The sequence below is a fragment of the Anolis sagrei genome, chromosome 1 (genome assembly GCF_037176765.1).
Source record: "Anolis sagrei isolate rAnoSag1 chromosome 1, rAnoSag1.mat, whole genome shotgun sequence".
NCBI classification, from domain to species: Eukaryota; Metazoa; Chordata; class Lepidosauria; order Squamata; family Dactyloidae; genus Anolis; species Anolis sagrei.
The window spans coordinates 261,127,899-261,154,050 of record NC_090021.1 but is presented as its reverse complement, the minus strand read 5'-3'; the positions used below and the strand labels follow the sequence as shown (position 1 = coordinate 261,154,050).

The window sequence follows — 26,152 nt, the reverse complement described above, 5'->3', positions numbered from 1 at the left end:
GGAATTCGGAATGAGGGATGCTCAACCTGTACACTAAATCCAGCTGTTTTGAACAGAAGTATGCTCGCCAGACTTGGATTCTGGCTTTTCCTTCCAACTAAAACAGGGTGTCATGAATTTTGCTCAGTTCCACAAAACCTGCTGGGACTCACATGCCAGTAACAGCCCTTTTCTTTCCCTTTTCCCCCAATGCCACCTGACTTTGCCAAACCAGGGAGTGAGTGTGTGGAGGGGAGGAGGGAGAGATGAGACCCTGTAGCTTTAATAACGCCACCGAGGTTTTAAAGGCTTCCTTCCAAACTTGGTGTTTGGACGTTGTGAAGGAGTGAAGGAACTGGTGGCTTAACTGGAGAGGGCGAGAGAGAGAGAGAGAGAGAGAGAGAGAGAGAGAGAGAGAGAGAAGGGGAGAAGGGAGAAAAGAGACAGAGACGGGGAAAAGGGAGAAGAGAGAGCGACGAGGAGAAGATTGAGAGAGAGAGACGGGGAAAAGGGAGAAGAGAGAGAGACGAAGAGGGAGGAAAGAGAGACGGGGAGAAGATTGAGAGAGAGAGAGAGACGGGTGAAGATTGAGAGAGAGAGAGAGAGAGAGAGAGACGGGGAGAAGGGAGAAAAGAGAGAGAGACGGGGAGAAGATTGAGAGAGAGAGAGAGAGAGAGAGAGAGAGGGAGGAAGAAGAAGCGAGGCGGGAGGAGGGGAGAGAGAGAAGGAAGGAAGGAGAGAAAGGGGGGAGAAGAGGGGGAGGAGGGGGGAGAGAGAAGGAAGGAGAGAGAGAGATCCTAGGGCCAAAAGCCAAACTCCGGCGTTAGCACCAATCCAGATGTAGACGAGGAAAAGAGTAGGAGCCGCGCCAGGCAGCCAGGTCTAGATCGATTGTAGCTCGGCTCTTGGACGGAGGTGTCCTCTCTCTGTGTTTGGGCTGCCAAAGAGAAGAGAGGTGGGAGGAGGAGGGGAAAGGTGGATGGGGAGGCTGCAGGGGACGCCTCCCCCTCCTCCGCCTTGAGCTCGCCTCCTGCCTCTTCCCTTTCCGCGAACTCTTCCCTCGGGTGGGCTTCCCCGATGCCTCCCGGGCGGGCTTGATCCTCGGGGCTTTGAGAGCCTCCTCTTCGCCCTCGTCCTCGTCCTCGTCCTGGGCTCGGGATGCTTCTCCCGCTCCTCCTCGTCCGCGCGGCGTGGCTGCTGGGCTGCTGGTGCGGCTCGTGCCGGGGCTACTTCGACGGGCCGCTCTACCCGGAGATGTCCAACGGGACGCTGCACCACTACTTCGTGCCGGACGGCGACTACGAGGAGAACGACGACCCGGAGAAGTGCCAGCTGCTCTTCCGGGTGAGCGACCGGCTGCGCTGCGCGGGGCTGGAGTCCGGGGCGGCGCGAGGCCCCTCCGCGAGCCTGCCCGTGCCCGCCGCCCCGGCGCTGACGCTGCGCGAGGAGTTCACGCTGCTGGGCCGGCAGGCGGAGGACGCGGCGCGCGTGCTGGAGGGCCTGCGCAAGAGCATCTCCTACGACCTGGACGGCGAGGAGAGCTACGGCAAGTACCTGCGGCGGGAGTCGGCCCAGATCGGCGAGGCCTACGCCAACTCGGACAAGTCCCTGGGCGAGCTGGAGCACAAGTTCCGGCAGGGCCAGGAGCAGGAGCGCGAGGGCGGCGGGGCGCGCCCCGGGGAGGACTTCCTGGCCAAGGTGGCCACCGCGCGGGCCCTGCTCGCCGAGACGCTCGCCCTCTCCGCCGGCCTCCGAGACAAGTACGAGCTGCTCGCCCTCGCCGTCCGCAGCCACGGCGCCCGGCTCAGCCGACTCCGCGGGCAGCACCTCCAAGGCTGAGGACCAGCCTCCAAGGAGACGCACGCCCCATGCGCTTCGAAGCCGGCTTCAAACCGCCGCCGCCGGGCTGCAGACTCTTCCCTGCTGCGCTTCAGTGCTCTGCCGTTTGTGTCATCGCCATCCGGGCCTCCGGGAGATTCCATGTCATCACCTGTACAGCCAAACCCACCCTGGACCTTCCACAGATATATAACCCTCATTTTCCCAGTTTCCAACAGACCTCACAACCTCTGAGGATGCCTGCCATAGATGCAGGAGAAACGTCAGGAGAGAATGCTTCGGGAACATGGTCATAAAACTTACAGCAAACCCAGTCTTCTGTACCAGTTTAAAACTTCTAAGTGGGTGGCCAAGGAAAGTGGTCATGGAAAGGGCCAATCTGCTAGGTGCACTCTGTCCTATCTATCATCACCATCTGGGCCTCCAACCGATTCCATGTCATCATCTGCACAGCCAAACTGCTTGTCTTCCCTATTGCTAAGTGGGTGGCCAAGGAAAGGGGCAATTTTCCTTCCACCTTCACCCCAAGCAGACCCCAATTCACCCTTTGGTCAGCCAAACAGATGCTCGCCTCTGCTGCCTGCACAGGTGGACCATCAGGCAGCCAGTTGAACACCCTCAACTTGTTCCTGCTCCTTGATTCCTTCTCATTTAGGCTGTATCCCAGGCATGTGCCAACTCGGGCCCTCGGGCCCCTTCCTTTCCCCCCTCAGCCACTTCAGTGAGGAGGAGCAGGAGGAGGAGGAGGCGGCGCTTAGCTTAAGCGACTGAGGGGGGGAAGGAAGGGGCCTGAGGCTGTTAGGAGTGGTGGGAGTTGAAGCCCAAAACACCTGTAGAGTCCAAGTTTGTCCATGCCTGCTGAATCCACACCACAGAATTGATACCACATGAAGAGCCATGGCTGGGGTCTGTAGTTTTTGTGAGGTGTGTCTCCATCTCTGGTTGCATCTACACTTCAATCAGTTGGGTACCACTTTCACTGCCATTTCTATGCTATGGAATCATGAGAGTTGTCCTCTTACGTGGCCTTTAGCCTTCTCTACCAAGTGTTGGTCCCTCATTAAGCTACAGTTCCCATGATTCCATAGCATTGAGCCATGGCAGTTAAAGGGTGTCAAACTGCACTAATTCCAAGGAATAGATATATACCCCGTGTCTGTCTGGTCCCTGAACAAGCAAGTCCCAGGATTCCATAGGATGGTGCCATGGCCATTAAAATGGTGTCAGATTGCTATGATTGTGTAATATGGCCAATCTCAACACTTCAGTATCATCCACCCGTGCCTTTATTCAGGATTCAGATTATGTGAAAAAACTACTAAATGGCAATGAGCTGGTTTAATCTTCCAAAACAAATAACCCCTGAAGCTGTCCTTTCTGTTCAAATATCCATCTGGAGTTGGCTTGTTGTTGGTTTTCAAAGAACAAGAAAAAAGGAAAGGGTGTTGCTTTTTATCCCATTTTCTAGCACATGCAAATGTAAAAAGGCGACTAGTCTCTGCCGGTCAAAAGGTTTGCTTGTTGGATCTCTCACACAGATGTTTAAAACCCATGAACTTCTTGTGATCTCATGGTGCCAGCCATGCTTCATCATGTTCATCCTCAGCTTGGGAAATAAAATATATAGAGGGGGGAAAGAAAGAATTACACCAAAAATAACATAACATTGCAAGTCCTATGTGGCCCTCCAAATGTTGTGGGACTGCATTACCCATCATTTCTAAACAGCCAATGGAGAAGGATGTTATAACCCAAGAATTGCTGGCAGTCTATATACTTGGTGCTTCTCAGAGACTCCCATTGAACTCAGTGGTTCTTATTGGGTAGATATGTACATGGTTTATATTGTATACTACTAAATGCCTGGAACATCATTCATTGTTATGCCCATTTTCTCAATGTACATACAGAGTTGTGGTGATGTCAGCAGCTCACCCTGTCCTCCACCCACGAGCAGATACATGGGCAGTATATTTTTCCAAACATTTTATTACTAGTAAGCATATTTATATCATTAACTAGCCCTTGTATTCAGAGTTTAGCAGAGTTGGGCACACTTAAGCCCACTGAATTAACTTGATGCTGGATTGTGGTCAGTAAGTCTGAGAAGTGACTCACTTCAGCCAAAAGAGAAAATACGTGATAACAGCTTTTGGGAGTTACTGTCTCCTCTTTTCCCATTGTAGAGACGTGGAATTTCTAAGACAATTCAGTTTTTCAAAAATGTAACTATTAATAATTTATATGGGGTTGGTTTTGTTCATTCACAATAAACTGTTAAGCTTGGCCATTATTTGATCTAAATTTAATCTAAGTTGCTGAGTTCATGTGACTCATTCCTTGCTTGCAATGAGTTCCAATAACTGACAAAGAAATTAAAAAATGGTAGTGTTATTTAATTGATGCAGGGCCTCAAGAGAACCAAAAGGGTAACACTTTCCTTATGTTTCATGTGTGTTTATGAGGGAAGTGAGAATTCACACACTCCTAAAACATTGTCTGGAATGAGAAAATGGTAGCTATGAACTTGGCAATGTTCAAGAAATGCTCTAGATGACTTTGTAACAATATTTTCCTTCTTTTCTTCCATATTTTCCCCCTAGGAATGTATCTATACTGTAGAATTAACACTTAGACACCATTTGAGCTGCTGTGGCTCGTTGATATGGAATCATGGGAGTTTCATTCTTTACTCTTGTCTGTCAAAGAGTGCTGTTGCCTCACCAAACTACAACCCCCAAGATTCCATAGCACTGTGTCATAGTAGTTAAAATGCTGTCAAACTGCATTCCTTCTACATTGTGAATGTACATTAATTCTACAGTGTGGAGCAGGCATGGGCAAACTTCAGCCCTCCTAGCAGGGCTGTAACCAGAAGGGGCAGTATAAAAGTTCAACTCTGCCCTGAAATGTGTCAGGTTAAAAAAGAAACCTGGTTTACTCATAAATTGGTTAACCATATAAATTCATGAGTAAACCAAGTTTCGGGGGGGGGGGGTAGAACTCTTTCTGGTGGGTAGAACCCTTAACCCTCACCCTCCCCCCAGCTATGGCCCTGCCTCTGGGTGTTTGGACTTCAACTCCCAGAAATCCCAGCCAGCTTGCCAGCTGATAGAAATTGTGGGAGTTGAAATCCTGGAGGGCCAAAGCTTGCCCATGCCTGGTGTAGAGTCTCAGCCACTGCAGATTACTCCATCTTCTATTAATGACACAGATTTCAACTGTATGTCATCAATAAGCACATAGTCACCTGCAGCCAGTCACCATTTCATATAACCACAAAACCTTCAGTTTGCATGAAAAATACAGCTTTGAGTTTTGTGTATCCCTGGCAGCATGGATCTAGATTTCAAAATGAAGTATAACTGTTAGGACGGTGAATATTTGATATGAAAGGGCCAGTTGCATGAGCCAAATGAATTTGTATCATGGGATTATGAAAAAATAAGAAGCAGTTGTTACCAAGATACAAAACCCTGAGGCCTCTATAGAAAACAGTGCTAGACTTGAAGCAAGAACTACCATCTTCCCTCTGCCTTCCCTCTGCAAGAATAGTTTTAAATACCATAGTTGGAAGCTACTGTTTAGTGTAGCTTGGCTCCCTCCAGGATATAAATTTCCTGCCCATTGGGAGAACGCCCAGCTGGATTGCCAGCAACAACAGGAGAGTGCAGTTGGATCTGTTCTTCCCTTCGGATTAGGACTGCCAGAACTCAAAACTTAAAGCTGCAGGGCACTTCCCAGCCATGGTGCCCATTGACCCTAGTTCTGTTGGAGTTGCAGCATTTTAACATTACATTTGTGAAAGTAAATATGAATGTACCCTCCCTGTCAATAAAAATAAGTTTCTGGTTATGGTAATACAGGATGAGAACAATATCCAAAACTTTAAGGCAGGGTGAGAATCCAGATGTCATTGCAATTTCCAGAAGCTTTAGACAGCATGGCCAGTGGCAAGCAGTGATAGAAATTTTAGTCCTACATTTGGTCAACTCTAGCCCATTCTGCTTTAGAAACAGAGTAGAATTGTGATCTCAGTCCATGAAACCTGTTGCTTGATTCCACTGCATTCAGGACATCTCATGCCCAGATTTTAAAAAGTGTTCTGCCTTTCCAAAGATCTGATTGAACATGGAATTAAAAGAAGAGCAGGTGAAACAAGACAAAAAAAACCCATGCATTCAGGACAGTTGTGGAATTGGATCTGCCTTCCAGATGTTATATTGTAACACTCTGTATCGCTGACTACTATAATCAATGGTGAGAAATGAGAATTGTCCAAAAATATAGGAAGGAAGGGGGAAAATTCCTACCTTGATCAAGGAAGAAACACTGGGCAGAAACCTTCTCTCTGTGTCCTAGTTTGCAGCTGCCTGAGGCCAAGAGAAACATAAGTTCCCAGCAGTCAGTTGGCTCCAAGGGACAGTAGATTTCATTACATTCACATTGCTAAAAAAAACTGTTTTTCTTTTTAGCTTGTATCATTGCCACCCTTTGTTGCTTTTCTGCAATATTAATGCTTCTGTGTTATTGTTTTTAGTGTCATGAAACCAACTCTAAACAATATGTGATTTCTGAAGCTTCGGTGGCTGTGGTACAGATCTACAGAGCTGGGGTATTTGGACATGACACAGTCTTCAGAAAGAGTTCATCTACATTGCAGAATTAATACTATTTGGCACCATTTGAATTGCCATGGTTCAATGCTATGAAATCCTAGGAATTGTAGTTTAGTGAGACTCTGTAGGACAGTAGTTCTCAATCTGTGGGCCCCCAAATGTTTTGGCCTTCAACTCCCAGAAATCCTAATAGCTGGTAAACTGGCTGGGATTTCTGGGAGTTGTAGGCCAAAACACCTGGGGACCCACAAGTTGAGAACCACTGCTATAGGAGATCATACTAAAGATCTTGCAAAACTACAACTCCAAGGAGTCCATAGCATTGTGCCTGACTGTTAAAGTGTTGTCAAATTGCATTAATTCTACAGTGTAGGTGCACCCTAAGAAAGTTAAGGCTACAAACCCCAAGCTTGATTCCTTTGGAGTAAAATGGAGTCAATATAATGTGCTTCTTACTTCTGATTAACCACACATAGCGAAGTGCTCTAAATCTTATAGTCTTCTCTTCTAAGTACATCACAATTCTTGGCTGTTCTTGCATCCTTTCCTTCTCATGGCAAATTTTGGCCCTTCAGATATAGTTGACTACACTCTCAATATTCCCTTACTATTAGCCATCTGGTTGGTGTTGGTGGGAGTTACAGATCAAAACACCCAAAGGCCAAAGGTTCCCCAACTTTGTGTAAGTACCTTGCATTGTTGCCCTTGACTTGTTTATTTTTTTTAATGACTGGTGCATATAGTACCATATAACAAAATCTTGGAACATCTGGTGACCAACTGACATCATGATCCCAGACATATCTATTCAAACTTAAATCCCAGTGAATTTTATTTTTGCACAGATGTTTATAGGATAGTTCTGTAAAGCGATCTATTCTGTATTTCTATAAATTAGAAATTGATTGATTTTCCTTCCATCATGATTAAATGGACTGTCATTAACATACTGACCCATGTCTTTCTGTAATTTGTAATGAAGTACTTCAAGATTGACCCCAAAAAACCTTGTTATCCCCTTTTGAGAAAAAGGCTAAGCATTATTCGTGCTTGACATTGGGAATGTGTGCAGGTTGTGCATTGTTCAGTATATCAGTCTGTAAGAAACACCCAGAAGCATTCCAACATGGTTTCCCAAATACCATCTTCTTTATGTATTTGAAAATTTGTAAATAAGTATATAATTCCTTGAGCATCTTACTATCCTAGTTGTACTAGTTTGCGAGAATGGTTTCCAATTATAAGACATGGTCTTTTTGTACCCCCAGCTGTCCTTGCTGGAAATCAACAAGAGGTGTAAACTTTCAATAAAACATAATCCATAGGCATTGAGATATCAGTGACCATAGAAACAAATTATTATAACAGTGGCTTAATTTAGCTCTATTTCCTTTGAATCTGAGCTCAGTATATGTCACAATCCAGCCAAAGTTAAATATGATGGAGTCATATTTGCTTCAATCAGATTATGGTATTTCTTAATTTGACCATTTGATTCAAATTGAAAATAGATTGTATGCAACAAGTATGACATCGAAATCTAAAATATTAATATAAGCATTCTAATATTGTAGAAGTATTTTGGTACCATTGTGCATCTTTAATTACAGGTGATATATTCCTCCAACTAGAGCTTTCTAGTTACATTTTACCAGGGCAAAGATCACTCCTCAATATTAGTTTAGTAAATATACATGGATCTACCAAAGAACCTTGGATTCGCATCCAGGTGTATGCACATTGGACTATGTTGCTCCCCACTCTGCAATTCAGATATGGATTTTCAGGTTGATTAAATATCACTATGATCTGCTGCTGACTTCAACCAGCATTCTGAAACTGGAATGGGCTATGACTGTTATTTTCAATTGTTTAAATTCTATTTTTAAAACAAAAACCTACTTAATCGAGTATTTAAAGCTGTGATTATTTTATTTTAGAAAATAAAATTAGAGAATATACTTTTTATAGCATGCGTGTCTGCCTCTGTTATGTAAGCTATCGATCAGAGAATACCAAAGAGTATAAAATGTGGTGTAGAACAGGGAATGTTAGCAGAACAACTTATGCCTCTTGAAATGTTCCTTTCTGCACAGCTCTTAAGGATGCAATCGGTTTGTCATCTTTTTCATTTGGTTACCTTGTCAGTAATACCATGTTAAGTGTGCTTTGAATTCCAGCCAAAACCTGGTTAAGGGAGGTGCTTTGTTAACGTACTACTAATGTTGGGGTCTCCATACTTTTGCTAGCTTTTGTTTTGTAAAACCATTTTGTGTTTTTGACAATAGCAAAAGAGCAGGATGAAAAGTGTGCTTTTTTCTCTGTTCTAATTTTAACATTTCTTATTTAAATCTAATTTGAAGGTGATTTGAACTTCTTTGTTGCAAGAGGGCAAGTTATCTTTGTATTGTCTTAATAAATATTTAAAGAAAATAAGTTGCAGTTCTATGATTCATGAGTTCTTTAAACTACAGCATTTTGAAACTTTTTTGACAGCCCTTCAAGGATTTATGTCGCTATTTATAAAAGGGATTGCTATCAATCACTGAGGAGTATGAGTTAAATCTCAGGTTTTCAAGCCAAGATTTGTTTTTCTAAAGTTTGGTTTTAAAAATACAGGATTTGATACTAGTAAGATTCATAAATGCTAATGGTAAGAGTCCATGGAGATTTAGGATGCATGAACACCCTAATTTGACACCACTCTAACTGTCTTGGCTCAATGCTATGGAATTCTGAGATTTGTAGTTTGATGAGGCACCAGCTCTCTTTGGCAAGAAAGGCTAAACAAGGTATAAAGCTACAACTTCTGGGATTCCATAGTGCTGAGCGAACATTTATTAAAATAATTCAGAAGTTCCATTACAATCAGGATGAATCTGACCTTTCGCATATGAAAATAACTGTCATAGAATCATAGTGTTGGAAGGGGCTCCAGAGTCCCACCACCACTATCCTGTTTCATTGCAGGAAATCCAACCAAAGCATCCCCAGCAGGTACCTCTTTTTAAAGGTTTCCAAAGGAAGATACCCCATCACTTCTCTAAATAACTGGTTCAATTGACGAGCACCTCTTATTATCAAGAAGTCCCTTCTAATGTTCAATCCAAATCCACCTTCCTGGATTTTACAATAATTAGACCTGGTCCAACCCTCTGAGAAGAGAGCAAACCTGTAACCGCCCTGTCTTGTCACAGACCTTTAGATGTGTAAAGAGTAGGATCATGACACCACCTGGGAAGGTGAAGAGCTTGAACATTGTCTCCATCCTAAATATCTCAGTGTCACCTTAGATAGAACTCTAACATATAGGAAACACTACATGAACACCAAGCACAAAATACCTGCCTGCAATAACATCCTGCAGAAACTTACTGGCAGCGCATGGGGTGCAGACCCAGAATTAATAAGAACATCAGCCCTGGCCTCGTCTTACTCAACTGCTGAGTGTGCCTGCACTGTTTCACACAAGTCTGTGTATGGAAAGCATGTAAACATAGCATTGAAGAGAACATGCAGAATGATCAAAGGATGTCTTAAAACTACATCTGTTGATAAACTGTACAAGCTAAATGGAATTGCCCCCCACCCCCATCCTGATGTGCAATAGGAAATAAGCTTAAACACTGTGAAAGCCACCCACTGCATGGCTATTGGCCTCCCCCCAGTAGACTCAAATCAAGAAAAAGCTTCATGAGAACCACCACTCCTCTTAATGATTCCCCAGCAACAGCAAGAATAATCCCCCGGGCAGCTAAACCAGGAAATTCCAATTAGATGCCCCCCCCCCCCTCCACCATGAGGGTCTGCCTCCAGGGGCAAACCAAGAATGGGCAACTTGGAAGTCCCTGAACAGACTCAGAAGTGGAGTGGGCAGATTGAAAGACAACCTGGCAAAATGGCACTACCTAAAAGAATCCTCCATCTTGTGTGATTGTGGAGCAGAACAGACAACTCCGCATCTGTATGCTTGTACGCAATGTCCTGCCTCATGAACAGAGGAAAAATTGCTGGAGACTACAGACCATGTGGTCACTGTTGCCAATTTTTTGATCAAAAGACATTTATCTGCTTGTGCTCCTTCTATTTTTATCAGTTTTATACTAATTTATGCAATGCTTTGTGATACGAAATATATAAATAACACCACAACTATCCTCCAGTCTTCTTTTCACTTGTCTGAACAGGACCAGCCCCTTAACTGTCCTAATTCATTTTGTTTTCCATAGTTCTTAGCATCCTTGTTGACCTTCTCTGAATTTGCTCTAACTTGTCTGTATCCTTTCTAAAATAAAGTAGCCAGAAATGAATACAGTACACTAGACGAGACCTAACTAGTGCAGAATATAGTAGGGTTATTACTTTGCTTGTCTTGGAAACTATGCTTCCATCAATGCAGACTAAAATATTATTTGCATTCATTGTGGCAACATCACATTACTGTGTCATGTTCAATAATCCCAAGGTCCTTTTAAGGTCTGGGCTTTTAAAATATAAACATTTCAGTGCAGGACCTTTCTTCTAAAATACAGTGCTAAAACAAGAGTGTCAGTTTATTTAAGAGTCTAGACTCTGGCCAAACTATAACCTGTAAATTTTGCTAAAAGAAAACAACATTTAAGTGTTGGCTTGGATTCCATGAATAGTTAGCTTGAAAATGAAATAACAGAAATTTATTCATTCAAATCTTACTGGGAACTTCTGACACAATCCAGCCAAAGTTAAGTCCTTTGAAATCTGGTTTATATAGAAAGAAATATAAGTGCATGATTAACTCTTCCATGCCATGATTGACCACAATTTTTAGTTTACCTCACCATTTTAGTTTACTTTCATTTGATCCAAAAACAGCAATGTATGTGCGAGGAGAGGTACCCCAAATAGATCTGGTCTATCCTTGCATCTTTGTGGAGCACATTCATACACAGAGAGAGAGAGAGAGGGAGAGAGGGAGGGAGGGAGGGAGGGAGGGAGGGAGGGAGGGAGGGGGGCTATAGCTATTCTTACAAGGGCACTACATGGTTCTTATTGTGTTCACGTTCATATAAATGTAGAAGGACAAACATCTAATTATGCCTTCCTTGGGATTCTGCAACTTTCTCTGTCCATTGCATGGATCCCTTTGCATTTTTGTTAAATAAATTTATAAATGTAACTGTCTTTCATTTAGCTTTTCCCGTGACATTTAATTCACCCTTTCAGGTATCTAAAGAGTGTTGTCAGCCTGAATGAAACAGCAGTTATAACTGTGAACATGAGGTTGAATTTAGACTAGGATTGTGGGTAAAGAGGGCCTGTGCCCAGGGAACATTTATGCTAAAGCCCAAAGTTCCTGGGTGTTGAATGGGTTAGATGTTCTAGATTTACAGCACTCCAGCTTCATACTTTCCAACTGACCTGATTTGGCAGGGAAGAGTTCCAATTAATCCTCTGTCATCCCACTTTTCCAGGTGCTTTTAAAATGTTCCTGTTTATCTCTCCTCCTCCCACTTTTCCCCTTTGTCTTCCATGTACTTCAATTGCTGCAAACTGAGTTCAGAGAGCATAAATAGTTTCCACTCATTTAACTCAGTTTGGGGATAGGACAAGAGTGGTCAATATCTTTCCACCACACCTTCTCTGTGCATTATTTCTCATCAATAGCTTTTGCAATCTTGACTGCTGAGTCATGTGTCCATTTCATCTGCAAAATGTTAGAGGGAATGACTTGAAGGCACATGACAACAACAATGCAATTTATAGGATTGCTTTATAAAGGTCATTAATCTTCATTGGATTGTGCAGGGTTTCCATTTCTTTGACAGACTTGTCTCACTGATTTGTTTGATCATAAAAGTTCCTGAAATGCCAGCATTATTTTATGATTTCCTTCCTTTCTATATTGTCAGAGTACAAGGAAACATACAAATTACAGTAAGAAGAAACGGGAACAGCAAAATGAGAAAAAAGGACCTCAGAAATGCCAGGTTTTGACATATCTGTTCTCAATTATTCCTGGAAAAGTATTGAACAGTCACACTTCCTCCTTTATGTGAGGCTGGGGCCACCTATTTTTGTTGTTTGACAATCACTGGTGATTTATATGGGCTTTCAAAAACCTGTGTTTCCAAGGTATTGCAATCAGTGACAACTAGCATACATCTCAAGAGCATTTAAGCTACTTCCAAGTGAAGTTGGACATTTGGTGCATCCGTCCTAAATAAATGACCTTTCCAGAAACATTGTGGGCCCATCTTGTAAAATAAAATGATAGATTAGATGAACATTTGATCTCATTCAGTAGCACTCTGCTTATGCTCTTTAATTTCAATTGTCAGCATGAGATCATTAGTAAGAAATGTTTGTCATGCATTACATCTTTGCCACATCCTGTATAATATAGTAAACTAGTATCCATATTAACAGTTTACACAGTACAAATCACCCACAGAAAAGCCAAACTTACCATCTTCCACACCATAATCCTTTGGAGAACATAATGTGGAACATTATGAGGAACTTGGTATAACCCCACATATAGCTACAGCTTCTAAGTCGCAATCTTCACAATTCTCACAGCTTGATAATGTACCACTGTACCATCTCAACCATTGATGTTGGACAAGAAAATATTTGGGGACATACCTGATTATTATGTCATATTTGTTATGTGAGGTAGAATGGCAAGATGTGAACCAAATATAGCCATGGTTAAAAACTCTTAGTGTTTATTTACCATTGACTTTGAGTCGTGTCTGATTTCTGTTACCTGTATCATATATTTATCTTGGCAGCATTTATTCAGAGGTTGGAATTGCTTTCCTCTGAGGCTGAGATAATTAAACTTGCCCAAGGCCACCCTATGGGTTTCCATGGTTGAAAATAGATTAGAACCTTGGTCTGCTGGAGTCATCATCCAAAGTTCAAGCACTAAACTTATTCTACTACATCAAAACTGATTCAAGTGACATTTATCCTCCGAAGTCACACACCAACCTCTCAAATTTTGTCTAATTTTTTGTCCTCATTTGTTTCATTTTTGGTTTTATCTTGTTATTTTCAGTAATCCTTGGTTATATTTTATCTTGTTATTTTCAGTAATCCTTGGTTCAGTAATCCATGGTTAAAAGCTTTGATTTTTTTTAAAGAAGAGACATGAAAAAAGAAACATGTCATCAAAGTATTCAACTGCTACTCTTTTTTATCCCTACCTACATCTGGACTACAATAATATGCAGGGGAATGGTGTGAGTGGAGAAGAGAATAGAATTGTAAAACTATTACAAGTAAATATATTCTATATGTCATTGCAAGAACATGTGGGGCTGAAAAATGGCTTGGCTCCATGGCAGTAGAAAACATGGGATAAACTAACCTTGAGTTAAAGCACTCCAGGTTAATTGGGCTGTAATGATGGCCAACCTGAGACTAGAAGTAATAAGTAAGGTAACATAATGGTTCACATTTCTGTAAAATGATATGGTGACTGTCTATATGTATACACATGAAAACATGTAACACACTGTAAAGGAAATGGGTTCCAAATTTTCATTACCCATTACTTTGGATATTTCTGTTTTAAAGTTCCATTTTATAGGTTTTCTGAGAACAAAGGGATAATGGTAATGAGTCATACTTTTGCTAAGTTATTATGTAATTTAGAAGGGTAGTGTGCTTTATTTCAGTTGGACAAGATTATTTTCCACTTGGATCTCATGCAGCAGCTATTACACATTTCATAGGACATATCAATCAAGTAAACATGGCTGATTACATTGCTTGCAGAGGGACTGATTCTGTTTAAGAATTAAACCTGCAGCTGCAGAATATGTTTCTAGCTCACAGTTTTTCTATCTTTACAAAATTCTTATTTTTGACTGATTATAATATGATACTGCACGTTGATGATGGGAATCTTCCCACCAGCCTGGAAATCACCTTTTAGACAGACAGCAAGCTATTTAACCTCAGCAGACTGAAAGCCAAAACCAAGGTTACAATAACATCTGTTATATAACTCCAGTATGCTGATGACAATGTCGTCTGTGCGCATTCAGAAGACCTACAAGCCACTCTAAACACCTTTGCAGAAGCATGCGAGCAGCTTGGCCTGTCGTTAAACATCAAGAAAACCAAAGTCCTCTTCCAGTAGTCACCAGCCAATACCTCTCCAATGCCAGAAATACAGCTTAATGGTGTAACATTAGAAAATGTAGACTATTTCCACTACCTTGGCAGCCACCTCTCCACAAAAGTCAACATTGACACCGAAGTACAACACTGCCTGAACTCCGCAAGACCGGCATTTTTTCAAACAAAGCAGAGGATGTTTGAAGATCGGGACATTCGTAGGGATATCACAATGCTTGTTCCTCCCAATCCTGTTATATACTTGCACAACATGGACTATCTACAGATGTCACTCTCAACCTCTGAAATGATTCCATCAGTGTTGCTTCCAAATAAAATCCTGCAAATCTCTTGGGAAGACAGGTGAAAAAATGTCAGCACTCTGGAAGAAGCAAAGGCCACCAGCATTGAAGCGATGCTCCTACACCATCAATTTGGTGGACTGGCCACGTTGTCTGAAAGCCTGATCCCCATCTCCCAAAGCTATTACTATATCTCCATTCACGAACAGAAAAAGAAATATTAGTTGATAGCAAAAAATTAAGGATGGGCTTAAAGCTAACCTTAAAAACTGTGGGATAGACACTGAGAACTGGGAAGCCCAGGCCCTTGAGTGCTCCAGCTAGAGGTGACCAACAGTGCTGAGGAATTCAAAGAGGCACAAATGGAGAGCAAAATGGAGAAATGTGTCAAGAGGAAGGTGTGTCGAGCCAATGCTTGTTGGGACTGCCTTCCATCTGGAAACCGATGTGCTCACTGCAAAAGAACATGCAGATCCAGAACAGATCTCTGCAGTCACCTATGGACCCATCACAACGAATCGGCCATGAGTGACAGCCTATGATGATGAATATCACATACAAACATATATAACTAAAATCCAGTTGCCAGTCCCAACTCAAGCAGACCCACTGATCCCATGTGATTTACACATGTTGACTTAGAATTTAGTATTGATTCAATAGATCTGATGTAGTTGGACTAGCAACGATTTAGATCCTAGTATTTGTTCCTTGATTTTTCTTGCCCCAAAACATAAATGCAGGAATACTTCAGTTAATGAATCAAATGTGATACTAGGCAATATTTCTTTAACATAAATTTTGGTATAAATAATGTGGAAAGAATAGGGATAGATTCCTATACAACAAAAAGAGCAGTTCAAATGTTTTCGTAAACTTTATATGCAAAAGCAACAGTTTCCACCTGTGAAATCAAACAATCTAGTCAGGTAATTCTTTCCTAAGTGAATAAAAATGTTTTGGACTATATTTCCAGCTCTCCCTTGTCATCTTCCCAACACCAATGCTACTAAAAATCTTCCAGCTTGACAGAGGGCAAAGAGAAAAAGAAAGCCAGTGGGCATACATTGTCTATATAAAAAAAGAACTTGATTATCAAAGTACCAAATTCATTTTATAATTGCACTTCTGGTTTCCAAAGCATTAATTCAGTTAGAACAGAGTACAGTTACCTAGAAACACAGAACTGCTGAATATTTTTGATCTAACAATGTTGACAAGTGAGGAAAACCCAACAGGGAAAAGATAAAATTAATATGAAACATTTTAAAACAATTAATGCTACTATACGTGACTTATGTCACAGACCCAGACATATTTAACATGAATTATTGCACAGGTTTGACACTTGGAGAGTCCTATTAAATACAGCTTCCAACATAAATATTTGATTTTCCATATGTCACAAAACTCAGTTTGAGTTAATTCTCCACTCTGGTTGCCAAACTGGTTGTCAAAAACTAATTTTCAAAACAGTCTTTTAACTTCTTTATTACCTTTTGGTAATAATTATTTCCATCAATCTGTGAAATAATTAATCTTTCTGGAAGTGTTGTAATATTTGATCAAGATGTTGGTGTGATAGCATTGTAAGGCTGCAGTTGTCACATATGTCATATCTGGTACTATGGTGATGAACAGACTTCACACTTCATAGTGTAGATATCTGGAGCTCCTTTTCAGCATCACTTGCAACTTCACAGTTAGCTCACTTCTGCATTTATGTAAATCCACAGTAGATTGTTTATTAGCTGAGAAATTCAAGTCTTCTAATATGCACATGAGGAAAAATAACACATTTGCTACAAATTGCAAAGCCATAAAATAATCACATTGTTCACAAAAGTGGTTAGACTGTAAAGTTTGAAAATACCAATACAATCCTTATTTTCCAATGTGTTACATTTATTAAAAAGATCATTAACTGGAAAAGCACCTCTGGGCATTTGTTATATGTCTGGACATTAGCAATGTGAACTGGGAGAACAGAACAAATTTTTAAATGAATTAAAACAAATTATACGTCAAAATTCTATATCCTGGGACTTTTCTAGTGGCCACCATAGTCCCCCAGAAGTTTGGCAAAAAAAATTCAGCTCCAAAATTTATCTCTATAGAAATGTAGAGGACATTTCACCATGTTTGGTGTCACCCAACTGTGTTTAAAAAATTCTCCTCAAAATTTCTCAGACTCTTCCCTGGGGATCTGGAAGGTCTGGATCTGCATCTTCACCCGCAGTGAGGGCATTGGTTTTCAGATGGAAGGCGGTCCTGGTCGGGGTTGGCTTGATGCGCCATCCTCTTGGCACATTTCTTTCTTTCACCCTCCATTCGTGCCTCTTCAAATTTTACAGCACTGCTGGTCAGAGCTGACCTCCAGCTGGAGTGCTCAAGGGCCGGGGCTTCCCAGTTCTCAGTGTCTATGCCAGAGTTTTTAAGGTTGGCTTTGAGCCCGTCTTTAAATCTCTTTTCCTGCCACCAACATTCCGTTTTGCATTCTTGAGTTCAGAGTAGAGCAACTGCTTTGGGAGGTGGCGGTTGGGCATCTGGACAACGTGGCTGGTCCAGCAGAGTTGATGGCAGAGGACCATTGCTTCAATGCTGGTGGTCTTTGCTTCTTCCAGCACGCGGACATTTGTCTGCTTGTCCTCCCAAGAGATTTGCAGGATTTTCCGGAGGCAGCGCTGATGGAATCGTCCCAGGAGTTGCATGTGACGTCTGTAGACAGTCCATGTTTCGCAGGCATAGAGCAGGGTTGGGAGGACAATAGCTTTATAAACAAGCACCTTGGTATCCCTACAGATGTCCCAGTCCTCAAACACTCTCTGCTTCATTCAGAAAAATGCTGCACTCGCAGATCTCAGGTGGTGTTGTATTTCAGTGTCAATGTTGACTTTGGTGGAGTGGTGGCTGCCAAGGTAGCTGAAATGGTCAACATTTTCTAATGTTACACCATTAAGTTGTGTTTCTGGCTTTGGAGAGGGATTGGCTGGTGACTGCTGGAAGAGCACTTTTGTTCATTGACAGGCCGAGCTTCTCATATGCTTCTGCGAATGTGTTTTGAGTGGCTTGTAGTGTGGCTTCTGAATGTGCACAGATAACGCTGTCATCAGCATATTCGAGTTCTATAACAGATGTTGTTGTAACCTTGGTTTTGGCTTTCAGTCTGCTGAGGTTAAATAGCTTGCCATCTGTCTGATAGATGATTTCCACTCTGGTGGAAAGCTTCCTGTCAACAAGATGCCATCGTGTCATCATAGAATCATAGAATCAAAGAGTTGGAAGAGACCTCATGGGCCATCCAGTCCAACCCCCTGCCAAGAAGCAGGAATATTGCATTCAAATCACCCCTGACAGATGGCCATCCAGCCTGTTTAAAAGCATCCAAAGAAGGAGCCTCCACCACACTCCGGGGCAGAGAGTTCCACTGCTGAACTGCTCTCACAGTCAGGAAGTTCTTCCTCATGTTCAGATGGATCATAGAGGAGCCACAGGATGTTCACAAATTTGTTAGGGCAACCGACTTTTTGGAGGATGCGCCAGACAGGCCTATAGCAAGGGGGTGGTTTTAGGGGTTCAAACCCACCCCCTCCCCCCAAAATATTTCATTTTTTAAAAAAAAAACCTGGTTTACTCATGAATTTTAACTGGTTAACCAAATCCCCATGCTAAGTCTATGAGATGCAAAAAATTAAGAGTCCCTCCAGAACTGTAAACACTATCTCAAGCAAATATTGACAATTTATTCACACTGTCATTACTTACAGCAATAGCCAATGTAGTGAAGCAATTAAGTTGGGTGTGTGTGTGTTGAATGCTCTCATTAAGGAGGCCAGACTTGGTGGAGGTGGTTGACAGGGGCGAGCTGCAGGCTACTGAAGGTTGCTCTGCCCCCTGCTGTGCTCTTTGCTTCAGAGTAGGCTAGGAGGCAGGTTTCAACCCCCCCCCCTGAAATTTTCAACCCTCCCCAAAATTTTCAACCCCCCCCCCCCCCGAAATTGTCAACCCTCCCCGAAATCTTTTTCTGGCTACGGCCCTGGCTCCAGAGAGCATTCCCCACCCTTCCCCACTCTGCAGCACCTAGAAACATGCCACAAGGGCAACTGCTCTTGCCTGCCTGGGCTCTCTTCTGAATGCATTGCTGTTGTGTGCCATTAAATCATTCCTATCTTATGGTAACCTCATCACTTGGTTTTCCGGAACAGGGAAGGTGTGATGTCCCCAAGGTCACCTCCTGAATTTCCAGTGGCGTGGCAATGGGGAAAGGGCCACCTGGGGCCCCAGAGCAAGCTCAAGAGACTGGGACACAGGGCCCTGGATTCAAAACACAGCCTTCAACAATATGCAGGAAAAGATATTCTACCTGTAAATGAGGAAGAACTTCCTGACAGTAAGGGTGTATCTACCCCAGGCAGGGGCAAACTTCAACTCCCACAATTCCAAACAGCCAGTTAGGAATTCTGGGAGTTGAAGTCCAAAACACCTGGAGAGCTCAAGTTTGCCCATGTATGATCTACACTGTGGAATTAATGCAATTTGACGCCGCTTTAACTACCAGGACTCAGGAATCATCAGAACTGTAGTTTGGAGAAGCAAGGGAGGCGAAAGACCTTGTGAAACTACAACTCCCCTTCTTCCAGAGCCTTGAGCCATGGCAATTAAAGTGCTGCTAAAGTGCAACAATTCTACAGTGCAGATGCTCCCCGCTGAAGACTGAAGAGCAAAGGAAGGGGGAAGAAACTCCAGAACTTCTATGTCCCGTGATGCAGTGCGCTCTAAGGGTTTGCTCGCTCTGCCTCTGGAAGGTCTCTCCGGGCTGACCTCTCCCCCCCCCCCCTCCCCTCCCCTCCCCTCCCCTCCTCTTGACAACCTCTCGCTGGAGCGTGTTTCCTGCGCCCGCCCGCGGCTTTTCCTTCTGCCCTTTCCATAGGCCGAGGCGGGACCCTGGGGCCGAGCGAGGAGCCTTTGCCCCGCCTTCCCTTCCCGCTTCAGGAGACTCGCAGGTAAGGAGACGCTGCGCCCCGTTTCCGCAACTTCGGCGTGTTTGTGTTTCTCCCACTTCCTCTCGCACACCTCTCTCCGGGCGGGCGGAAAGTTAGGAGGGAAAGCGCCAGGCCTCCTTTCCCAACAGGAGGAAGGAAGGGGAAGCCCTTTCCCCCAGGACTGACTTGAGCTGACCTTTGGTCCTCCAAGCTTTTGGACTTGAACTCCCAGAATGGCTGGGGCTTCTGGGAGTTGAAGTTCAAAACACCTGGAGGACCAAAATGTGGAAACCACTGTAAATCCAGGAATGATCTCTGATTTGCTCCATCACTTACAGGTTCCCCTTCCACATGTACAACACACAGCCATGCTTTGAGGTTTATATTTGCTAAAACGTGACTGAATAAGAATTTTTTTTAGGAAACAAAAAGTAAACAGCAAGAAAGGGGTTAAACTTCATCACACAAGAGAATTGATCCACTTTAAATCCAGTTTATGGCTCCTGTAAAATACTGGGGTTTGTAGTTTAGTGAGACTGCTAAAGGCGCCTCCCTAAACTACAAAGTCCAGAATTCTTCAGGAGGCAGAAACCGGATTTAAAGTGGATTTGTTCTCTAGTGTGATGAGGACATAAAAGTCTACTAAAAGACTTCCAAAACACTTTAATTTGTTGGTATGGTGTCTTCAAATGCAGTAAAATAAATTGCACTGGAACATCAGTGTTTTCATTTAATCAAAATCAAGTAATGATTGGATCGATAACAATATAGAATTCTAGAGTTGGAAGAGACCTCATGGGCCTTCCAGTCCAACCCCCTGCCAAGAAGCAGGAAAATCACATTCAAAGCATCCCTGACAGGTGGCCATACAGCATCTGTTTAAAAACCTTCAAAGAAGGAGCCCCCACCACACCCTGGATCAGGGAGTTCCACTGCTGAACAGCTCTCAAGTTCTTCCTAATGTTCAGGTGGAATCTTCTTTCCTGTAATATAGAAAGAAATGCCTGTGACACAAACACTTTTAGGGTGTTTATTTATTAATTCATTGGAGCCCTGTTGGTGGGGTTAAACCCTTGTGCCAGCAGGACTGCTGACAAAGAGGTCAGCGGTTCTAATCCAGGGAAAGTGAGTTGAGCTCCCTCTGTCAGCTCCAGCTCCCCATGCGGGGACATGAGAGAAGCCTCCCACATGGATGGTAAAACATCAAACATCAGGGCGTCCCCTGGGCAACATCCTTGCAGACGGCCAATTCTCTCACACCAGAAGTGACTTGCAGTTTCTCAAGTCACTCCTCATATGAAAAAAAAAACCCTAAATAATTGCTCCAAAAATATACAGGGTGTTTCAAAAAGTTGGACCTGATTTGAAAATAGATCTGCTTTGAAATTACCGGTAGGTCAATCATTTTGGCATTTTAAAAAACTACAATGTTGCAAATGTTGATATTTTTTTTCCACCACAGGCTTGTGAAATTATCTTTCCAATTTCAATTGCACATAGAATTGAATTGTAAAGATACTTTTGAACACTAATTCATCTGTATTGGTTTCCTAGAGAAAGGTCTAGCAAGAAACTTCATAAAGTTTTGGCCTGCTTCCAGATCTTGTGGACCATAGGGCCCATAAGCCACTGGTTGTGCTCTGAAAATCTCACAACTCAGATAAGCTGTTCCTGAGAAAGAATATGATTTTCTCTGGGTGAACAGATGGTGACTATTGGATGGCATATGTTCTATATCAGAAACTAGAGCTGATGTGGAAACTAGAGCTGATTTATTTATTTATTTATTTACAGCATATTTACGGTATTTATATACCGCCTTTCTCACCCCTGGGGGAGCTCAAAGCAGTTTACACATAAATAATGGCAAGAGTCAATGCCTTACGTTGGGCACTGATATGATGCCAATACAAACAATTACAATAGTAAAACCACAATTAAACATAAATCCCAATTAAAACAATACATCAACAAGCATTAAAACAATAAAACAGTCTCGTCAGTCTATCAAATGCAGTTTTCTATCCAATGACCAAAAACTAATTTGTAACCCTTTTTATGCTAATGTTGGAGAGTGGTCCCTGGTTAAAATGGTCCCTAGTCAAAAAAAAAAAAAAAGGTGGAGAACCACTGCCCTAGAATTTGTTTTCAGTCACTACAGTGGATCAAACCCAGAAACATAAGCATCAGTAACAAATAAAAGTGCATATTTAAGCCTGTTCAAAGAGTCTTCAGTAACTGTATCAGTTCATTCTCTTGGGATCAAGGCTTCAGTGTTAGAAAGTATATGTTTTGAATTAGCCAGGTTTGAAAGTCTGCAGCTTTTCAGGTTAGATGTTGAATTATCTTCCAACACAAGAATCCTGTGCTGGAAGGAAGATGGGACATTTCGGTTGCTCTGCCAAAGAAGAGCAATTCTGTATAGAACAGCAATACCTTACAAATCTGTTACTTGGCATCCAATTGAGCAAACATGTGGTATGTTTGGGTAGTCTTAGAAAGAAGTTGCCAGTGTCATTTTCTATATTTTTTTCCAACCACCATGGAATCATAAGGCCTTCTGCAAACATATTCACTTCATTTATTGTAACGAAATGCATGGAATGTGTTTACTGAAGTCGTACTTGAATGTGAAGGTATTTGTTGTAAACTTTGGTTTCAGAGTCTTCTTGGGACATGAGGTTGTATAAGGTGAACTTACAAATTGAGATGGTGATGCACAAATTCTTCGGTAGTCAGCTCGGTTTCTCCAGAATACATGGGTTGGAGATTGCATTTAACTTTGCATATGGCATTGATAGGATCATGGGTTCTTCAGCACACTGACTACAAACTGTTTTAAATTATGAGCCACAAGCATTCTTAGGGTATATTAGACAAAGAGCAGTAACTTGTGCAAAAGAGACTGCACAGCTCTCCCAGCTTTCTCCTTTTGAAGAAAAGAAAAGAGACAAAAGCAACAATAGGAAAATTAGAAGGGAAGATGAAACACAAGGTAATGAACCCTTCTCCCACTCAGAAAAAGAACCCATGAATGAATCAAGAGAATTGCACAATAAAATCAATTCTGGGATTTTTGTAAGTCTTGTTCTCACATGAGCATAGAACTTTCATTTAGGGCTCTTTTGTGGGGATTTGTAAAAAGAGACCATGATGTAGTGGCTTGACTGGAAAGACATGTGTCCGCAGCTAATTGGCTGAGCATGCCAGGAGCCAGAATTCTGGCTACTGTCTCTAGCTTGCTCTGAGACAAACGGTTTTAACTGCCACTTTCACCTTGAAGAGAGTGAAGAGGGCACTGGCTGGAAACAGCCAGGAAGGAAATGGTTGACAACTCTCTGAAGCCTGATCATTTCTAAGGCATGAAGCATATTTTAAAGACTCTGTAAAAAGGACTGTTTATTCTCTCTGTTCTCTGTAATAATTCAGAGAGACTGCTGTATATATATTGTTGCTCTGTTTGACCTTGTGTTACTGTTACTCGTTACACAAATCTGAGTGACACATTATACTGCAGCATATATTTTGGTTCAGAAACAGTGGTAAACCTTCTGTTTATTTACATTTACAACCCCCAACATCTTTCACACTGTAGTGCTATGGTTCCAACTTAATTACCATGGTAGCATCCTATGGAGTCCTGGAATTTCCAGTTGTTGCTTTTGTTTGTTTGTTTTATTCTCAGCTCTTATAACTGCGCACAAAACTACAAACCCTAAGATTCTATAGAACAAAGCCAAGAAATCTAAAAAAGATTTATCCCTTTCAATTGGAAACATTGCCTGCCATTTTGCGGCAGTGATTTTGCTCCCAAAGGCTTTGCAGAGCCATTCTGTTTGGTACAAATGGCTAAAGAGGGGATTCAAAGGTAATTACTGTTTGTGTAAGACAAGTATGTCTTATTTTATCATCCCATCAGCAGTTGGCTAATGCATTAGGGTTTATGTGCAGTTAACTGCAGTGTTACTAGCCATAAAACTACCAGTACCTTTTATATAGTGGACCTTCCTCTGATCTCTTTTAAAAGACTATTCCATAGTTAATTCAGTCTGAGCCATTTCTACATTGTCAAGGCATAGGTGGTCTTCCTGGTCAGTATGGTACTAATCTAGTAAGAGTATGAAATACTATAATGTTGCATGCCAAGTATTGCCTTGTAAAAGACTTGACTCTTTCACAAAATGTATAACCACTGCAGGAGGATTATTTAAAACACATTTCAATAAGGCATTTAAAATCTCACCTCATATATTATGAACTCCCACTTCTTCAGTGGTCATATACTAGCATCCTGAGTGTCTCCCTCTTTGCCTCATAATTTTATTCTTAAATTACGTTTTTCTATGTACACTAAAGCTCTGGCTGCCAGGAAATGCCATATTTTAGTCAATATGCTCTCAGCCTTCTAACTTGAATTCTTAATATATTTGCATATTAGCAGTACTGTAAAGATGCCATTGTGGTAAAGAGAAATTAAGGGACTGTGCTGTCAAAAGTGACCCAAAGCAAAGAATTAATGTATCCTTCGTGCTCATGTATAAACTCTTGAGCCTTTAGTCAAGAAAATCAACACCCAAAAAACCGGAGTACACTTATCCATGAGTCACTGTGAGAACCATGCCCTTCTCTGAGCAGAGTGGTGAAAGGCAAGAGCTTAGTCCAGTGGTTCTCAACCTGTTGGTCCCCAGGTGTTTTGGCCTACAACTCTCAGAAATCCCAGTCAGTTTACCAGCTGTTAGGATTTCTAGGAGTTGAAGGTCAAAACATCTGGGGACCCGCAGGTTGAGAACCACTGGCTTAGTCCATCCAAAAGAAGTACCAACCCCTTCTACTCTGTCAGCAATTGGACAGCTCTGGCTTTTTTGAATGGCGACAGCAGGCAAGGGTGGATGACCCCCTGAAGTGCCAATTGTGATTTCCCTTCTCAACACAATGACCCTTGATTCATCTACAGATCATATCAAAATCCATATTATTGGTCCTAAAACCTGCCCTTAGTCTATACCTGAGGTCAACTTATACATGAGTATTTATAGTAAGTCTACACTACATGGTTTTGTGCTCCTCATTTGCAATCCCACTGAATAATTAAGAGAAAATAAACCACATTATATCTGTGATTAAAACCTTTTAATGATAGACCACATGTTGGCACACTTGCTTCTCCACATTGTCACCACTATTCCTCCTACATTCCATGTAGCTTTGTCCAAGTGCCTAGTCATCACAGTTGTCCCTGCTGATGCTAGAACAGGGCACTCATATACCCAGTAAGATTGAGTGGGGCAATTCAAGATTTGTACAACAAGAAAGCTTGAAGCCTGAGAGCACATGGGAAGAGCTCCCATACATCATCCCTATATCATAAGTACATAAGACGGAATCATAGTATGGCCTCATCTACACTGCTATATAATGCAGTTTGAAACTGCATTATATGGTCAATGTAGACTCATATAATGTAGTCTAACTGCATTGAATTGCATGATATGAGTCTATACTTACTATATAATGCAGTTTCAAGCTGCATTATATGATGGTGTAAATGGAGTCTTTGTCTCCTATGTCTTCACAAAATTATTTGACTGATATAGAAAAGGATAGCTTATGGCTTCAGTGTTTTGAGGCCTGGAATATATCATGAATTATAGAATCCAATAGTTGGAAGGAACTACAAGGGCCATTAGACTGTCCCCTCCATGCAAGAATATACAACCAAAGTCTTCCTGAAAGATGCCCCTCCATCTTCTGCTTAAAAATCTCTAGAGAAAGAGACTCCACTACACTCTGAGGCAGCATATTCCACTGTCCATTAGCTCTTAAATAAGTTCTTCCTAATGTTTAAATGGACTCTCTTTCCTTGACATTTGAATCCATTGGTTAGTATTCTTGTCTCTGGAGCAGAAGAAAAAAAGTGTGTTCCATGTTCTACATCTCTTCCAATATTGCTGCTGCTATATCTGAATAACAGCAGCTATTAAAGGTTTGTTGTAGTGCTCCAACCATCCTTGAGCTATAAAAAGGTCAGCACAGCAATCTTTGCATACCTAAACCACAGCACCAAGATTTGATATCAGAAGAACTTGGAATGATGATTTATTTGAAATTTATTAGCCTATTTCAAAACAAGTTCTTATGCCTGGGATGGATTTAATTTGAGCATTTGCTTTGCGTAGAAAAGTGAGCCAAGATAATTGGTTCATGCATTGCTTCCTCTAACTTGCAAGGATTTAATTTCATATTTGTTTATTAACTTGTCTTTCAATTTTCAATTTCATCAAGAGTATAAGAGGTTAATGTCTTTTGTGACAATTGTGTAAAC

At 42.0% G+C, this 26,152-nt stretch overlaps 2 protein-coding genes across 3 annotated transcripts in view; both read left to right on the top strand.

The window, feature by feature from the left end:
- BBOX1 (gamma-butyrobetaine hydroxylase 1) overlaps nucleotides 1-26,152 on the top strand; it is a 119,120-nt gene that overhangs the window by 42,845 nt on the left and 50,123 nt on the right. Inside the window, exon 1 of one of the 2 annotated variants that reach the window (XM_060765968.2) lies at nucleotides 19,704-19,851. The exons of the other annotated variant lie outside the window; for it this stretch is intronic. The gene's annotated coding sequence lies outside the window, so the exon portion shown is untranslated. Of the gene's footprint in view, nucleotides 1-19,703; nucleotides 19,852-26,152 lie in introns of those variants that run through there. 2 annotated transcript variants of the gene reach the window in all.
- FIBIN (fin bud initiation factor homolog) lies at nucleotides 675-8,405 on the top strand. Its single transcript, XM_067462697.1, has one exon. The coding sequence runs from the start codon at nucleotides 1,138-1,140 to the stop codon at nucleotides 1,816-1,818; it is 681 nt and encodes a 226-aa protein (XP_067318798.1). The 5' UTR covers nucleotides 675-1,137; the 3' UTR covers nucleotides 1,819-8,405.

Bases quoted from the DNA above. Each gene is read 5' to 3' on its own strand.
- FIBIN (XM_067462697.1), top strand. From the start codon at position 1,138: ATGCTTCTCCCGCTCCTCCTCGTCCGCGCGGCGTGGCTGCTGGGCTGC.